This window comes from Austrofundulus limnaeus, unplaced genomic scaffold (genome assembly GCF_001266775.1).
Source record: "Austrofundulus limnaeus strain Quisiro unplaced genomic scaffold, Austrofundulus_limnaeus-1.0 Scaffold152, whole genome shotgun sequence".
NCBI lineage: Eukaryota > Metazoa > Chordata > Actinopteri > Cyprinodontiformes > Rivulidae > Austrofundulus > Austrofundulus limnaeus.
The window spans coordinates 1039179-1044598 of NW_013952554.1; the positions used below are offsets into that span (position 1 = coordinate 1039179).

The 5420-nt window shown below is 38.8% G+C and overlaps 1 protein-coding gene across 1 annotated transcript in view; it reads right to left on the bottom strand.

The window, feature by feature from the left end:
- The window catches only part of trpm2 (transient receptor potential cation channel, subfamily M, member 2), a gene marked incomplete in the record, with an annotated part of 20069 nt that overhangs the window by 4498 nt on the left and 10151 nt on the right, over nucleotides 1–5420 (bottom strand). The window contains 12 exon segments of the mRNA XM_014016730.1: nucleotides 1330–1462; nucleotides 1569–1750; nucleotides 1837–2017; nucleotides 2128–2299; nucleotides 2443–2575; nucleotides 2655–2773; nucleotides 2960–3173; nucleotides 3946–4044; nucleotides 4200–4312; nucleotides 4565–4710; nucleotides 4780–4909; nucleotides 4987–5100. Coding sequence (XP_013872184.1) covers nucleotides 1330–1462; nucleotides 1569–1750; nucleotides 1837–2017; nucleotides 2128–2299; nucleotides 2443–2575; nucleotides 2655–2773; nucleotides 2960–3173; nucleotides 3946–4044; nucleotides 4200–4312; nucleotides 4565–4710; nucleotides 4780–4909; nucleotides 4987–5100 — 1736 coding nt within the window.

Below are 5420 nucleotides of genomic sequence, written 5' to 3' on the forward strand. Positions count from 1 at the left end.
CACACACACACACACACACACACACAGTTAAACCTTCCCTCACATTTGTTATAAGGTTTCATATATTTAAATTAAAATGTAAAGTAATAATAATAGTTTATGAGTATAAGGGGTTAATAAGTTAATAATAACAAAAATCGATTTCATCTCCAAGGTCAAAGAAATATTTTGAGCTTTATCTGCTTTTATTTTAATAAATATTTTTTAAATACTCAAATTTTAAGTTTTAAAAAAGACCAAAACATGAAATTTTTATACTGAAGCTGATCCATTACAAACGCTGTGTACTAAATAAAATAATTATACAAATAATATTTTAAAATAAACAATAAAGCACAGTTTCAAATGTAAGGCATGCACAGCACCGAGCAAGTTTGTCAAGAAATTGCTGGGATGACGCAGAGGAATGAACCCAAATCCGGACGGAGATAAAGAGTTTCAAAAAATTTGAATATTTATTCATAAAAATAAAACAAAAAGGCTGACATGGCAGCAAAACAACAAATACTCAGGAGACACGGGGAAAACGACAAGGAACATCCAGACAGTTGGCACGAACCAAACAGTGAACCAGTGAGTGTGTGGAAAAGCCGAGCAAGAATACAAACAGAGGAAATGAGGAGATGAACAACAGCTGATGAAAAACACTAATGGGAAACTAGTGACAGGTGTGTGTGTGTGTGTTGACTGAGAAGTAACTGACACAAAAACACACCGAGGGAAAATGAAAAGCAATGACACTGAGAGAACACACGAGGGAGACATGACACAAGACAACAGACAACACAACCTCACAAAAGTAGGTGAAAGTTTTGCTCACAAAATTATTTTTATTCTCATTTTAGCRTTTAAACTCAACTCACTCTTGCAGAATGAACATGTTAATATTCATTCACTTTTTTAAGACATAGTCTTATGAAATGATGATAAATGATGTCATTCATCAGGTAAAACATTAAATCTTTCATCATGCAGTATTTGTGAACTGAGCTACAAAACTACTTGTTAAAAGACCTTTGTTAAGAGCTGTATCTAAATGTGGGCAAATTTCTAGTAAAGCTGCTTTCATTCATACTTTTTCTTTCATCAAAAAAAAGTGGTCAGTTACTTTGTCTTTTGTAATTTTGAGGTAACTTTAAAATCTCACTAAGATTGCTTTAGTTATAAAACATATTAAAATCTGATGAAACTTCCACTCTCATAAATTAAAATGTCTGTGTGGTGATTTTGGCTACCTTTTTAATAATTAATTAAATTAAATATTTATATAAACACTTTTCATAAAGATGCTCATTTAAATGAGTTTGTGCACAGGTGAGATGATTTTACTTTTGGGCTGTGTCCAGGATGCGTCCCTCCACGCTCTGGCTCAGCTCCTGCTGAGCAGACAGCAGGTATCTGTCCTTCATCAGGGCCTCCCAGGTCAACAGCTCCTCTTCCTCCGTCTGAAGAAGCTCACGCTCTGAAAAACAACGTCACAACGTCGAACATCACCTTTCAAAAACATGAGATGCGGGGGTTTAGGGTTTTCTGAAAGCCACGTGGCAGTCGAGTGTTTTAGGCCTCACTGAAGTTTATCTGTCTGGTGGGAGGCCTCCGCAGGACGACGCTCCTGATGAAATGGCAGACGTGACTGAGAATCATGAAAGGAGGCGGGGCAGCCGGACGACTGTGATACTCCTTAATCAACTCGTATCTTTGAAACTTCCAGATTTTGTCGGTGTTTTCCTGGACCTCCTGGAACGTGAAGCTGCGCAGACCCAAAGAGACGGCAGGGTTTCATCACAGAGAGATTTACGACAAAAGCTCACTGACAGAGTGAGGCTGAAAACTCACTTGAAGATGGCTATGAGCAGGTTGAGCAGAAGTATGTTGGCAAAGAGTAAGTAAACACAAAGCATGATGATGGTGAGCCACTCGGGGAAGGCTGGTGTGTCGCTCTCGTTCAACATGGGACATTTGGGCTTCAGAGGATCCGTCCCACTTATGTTGCACGAGTTTATGTCAAACTCAGTATCTGTAAACAGACAATATACTGATAAAAGTAGCTCACATAAGCCCAAATTAGGACTTCCTAAAACAAAATTAAAGGCTCAACAAGGAGGACAATGTTGTTTCTCCACTCACAATCCATGTTTTTAGGGAAATTTCCAAATATGATGAGGTACGGCTCGTAAATGGCCCCCCGGACRATCCAGTCCAGCCGGTCGTCATTGTCAATGAGAATGCCCTGTTTGGCGACTCCATACGCCACCACCCAGATACTCATCAGAAACAAGAAGAAGAACAAATCCATCATCTGGAAGACAAAAACAGACACTCACACGGCTGCAACGATGGACATCTAAAAAGGTTCAGACTCATACGGAGAAACAAAACAGAAATGTAGGACCTCTGAGTTGAAACTAAGGTATTCTCTGCAGACAGAATATATTCTCTTACCATCTTTCTCAATATGATGATTTTAGGTCCAAGCGTTCGACTGATTGTGAAGATGGCCATGAGCCGGAGGCAGAAGACCACAAAGTCAATGCAGAGGAGGGTTTTACCTGCGTACAACAGCTCAGGTACCAGCCTGAAGGAAAGGAAAAAACTCACTGAGTCACATTAACTACTTTGGGTTGTAAGATTTCCMGAGGAATCATAGATGATACCTGAAGGCAAGGCCTACAGAAAAGAGGAGGATGGATAGGACGTCTAAAATGTTCCAAAACTCATTGATGTACTTTTTGGCTTTCTTATAAAATCCAAACCCATCAGGGTCATAAAAAAGCTGTCGACAGAAAAAAGATTTGAAAACGTGAGAATTTACAGCCTCTATTCCAGAAAATGTTTGAAATGTAACCACATACATAATGAATTCTTTAACTAGATGTTTGAAAAGCATCCATTAAAGGGTGCTGCAGCCCATATTTCCTCACAGTTCTGTGTTGCTTGTGATCCGGGTGCAGGGTCTCACCTGCCTGATCTCCTCACACACCAGGGACAGCAGCCAGATGTAGAGCAGCAGCTCCTTAAAGGAGGGTGAGCTCTGGAAGTCGACCAAGAGCACCACAGCAAACAGGAAGAGGAAGGCGAAGTAAGACGCGATGTTCCAGTAAAACTTGACCTGCGGAGAGCTGTACAGGCTCACCACTTTGGACCAGCAGTCCAGAGACTTGACCTGYGGCATGCTGAGGACATAGATGGGACAACTTCAAGTTGTATCTGTAACCTTTAAAACTCCCTTAAGTCAACGTTTATTTATTATAGCATTTTAAACTTTCCTTATTGACCAAAATGTACAAAATCAGCTTAACTTCAGTCTAAACAGCGACATCTAGTGGTCAACTGCAGCCAAAACAACAGAACAGCTGAAATGCTGACCCCATTCAAAATCTGCAATAAATCTTCAGAAAAGACTGGTAGTTTTATTAATATTATCACATATAAAAAATAATTACATTTATTTTACTTTGGATACTGCTGCAAAAATACAACTAAATTAGTTAGGATTAAAGCATTGGTTTAAAAAACACAGAAATAAATCTAAATAACATTTAAGAATAAACCAAAATAAGAAAAGCACAAAATGTCACCTGCTTTCTTTCTGCAGTAGTTGTGACAACAAGTGAACTCGCATAAAAGATGCTGCAATAGTTTTATCTGACGTAACGTGGGCTTGAACCCACAGTTATAGGATTATATGACTGCACCAATCACTGACCTAATGTGAGCCTCAAATTCAGCTCAGAGAATATGAAGGATAAAAGGTTGGTTGGCAACATTTTTTCAAATGGACCTCAAAAATGCAATTATAATCAGAAGAGAATGGTTCCTAAGACAGAGCCTTGAGGTACCCCAAATGTAAGAGAGGACACATTTAGATGGGAACTTCTTTGTTTATTTAAGGAAACAATATTTGACAGACACACTGCATTAAAAAAAATCATCGACAGTACATACGACTTGAGGTGATTTGCCCAAAATGAACTTCCCGTCACCGTCTCCAGTGTTATCATCTCCTCACACTTTTCATTTTGTCTCTGGATGAGTTCATCACGTCTAAAATCACAGGAACAGTAGAAGCATATCAAATTAATCTTTTTGTTTCACAGAAACATAAATACATATATTTATTCTTTTATCTGTTTCTAGCACATCTGTTTACATTTTTTGACATTCTGAGTGTTAATTGGAAAAAAAAAAAAATGAACGACCTGAAAACCAGGAATCCAGTGTAGATGAGAGGGAAGAAGACCATGCTGATCAGCACTCTCCACACACGGTTGTCCACTGAAAGCTCACCACACCAGATCTGAGTCAGCAGAGCCTGAAAAACAGACAAATACTGATGATTATGGTAACACGGCCACATTATTGTTGAGGTTGGTAACCAACAAGTTAAATTAACTGCAAACACAAAATTAATTATCTTCTGTTGTTCAGTATGGTTTATATAATAATATTTCTTGTCAATTTTTTCAGTTTTAAACATTTCATGTCATAAAATATGCAGATTTTAAGTTTTTGCTCTAGATCCCATGAGTCACAAAAACAAACAAAACAACAACATTTGCTTCACCTGAACACCTGAGAGAGCCACAAAGTTTTTATCATCAGCCTCCAGCGCCAGCCTCAGGCACGTCGTTTTACCCCAAAACTGTGAGAYTCGAACCAGCAACTTCTGAGCTCGCTCCTCATCACTGTCGTGGCACTCGATGAACACACCTGGGACACAACATTAATGACGAGCACCGATCCAGTCTGGAAAGCTCTTCTTTAGGACTGGTTTCGTACCTATGGCGTGGTTTTCATAATGATTGGCGAGCTCCAGCATGTCCTGTGCCTCTTCTGCATCCGTTTCTTTTTTGGCCAGTTTCTTCAGAATCTTACTGGCAGCCAGAGCGGCAGACATGCAGTCTCTGCACTGTGAACGCACATAAACAGAGAGAGGGTCACATTCACAAACTAAGTCCTGATTTTCTGTACAAATATCTGTATCACCTGCTCCCAGGCAATTTCAGCCAGCTCCTTGTTGTTCTGGACAATAGCCCAAAGGAAAAGGTCTCTTCCTGCATCCCTCTGAGTTTTAGAGATGTCCTCTGTCTGATCTTTATTCTGCTGACAAAACAAAAGTATTAGTCTGAATACAGGCTACGTATATTCTTAAGTAAAATACTTCTGCTTCGATACAACTTTTCCAACTCCTTCCTGCTGCCCTTGGGTCAAAATGACTCACAAGGCTTTAGGCTTGAAACTGAGACCAGGACCTTGTGGTTCTACAGTAGCAGGAGGGTTAAATTTTTTGCCTTTTCAGGAAAAAAATGCAAGAAAATAGACAAATTTTCCACTGGAATTATTATTATCATTATTATTATCATTATCATTATTATCATTATCATTATCATTATTATCATTATTATTATTATTATTATTAT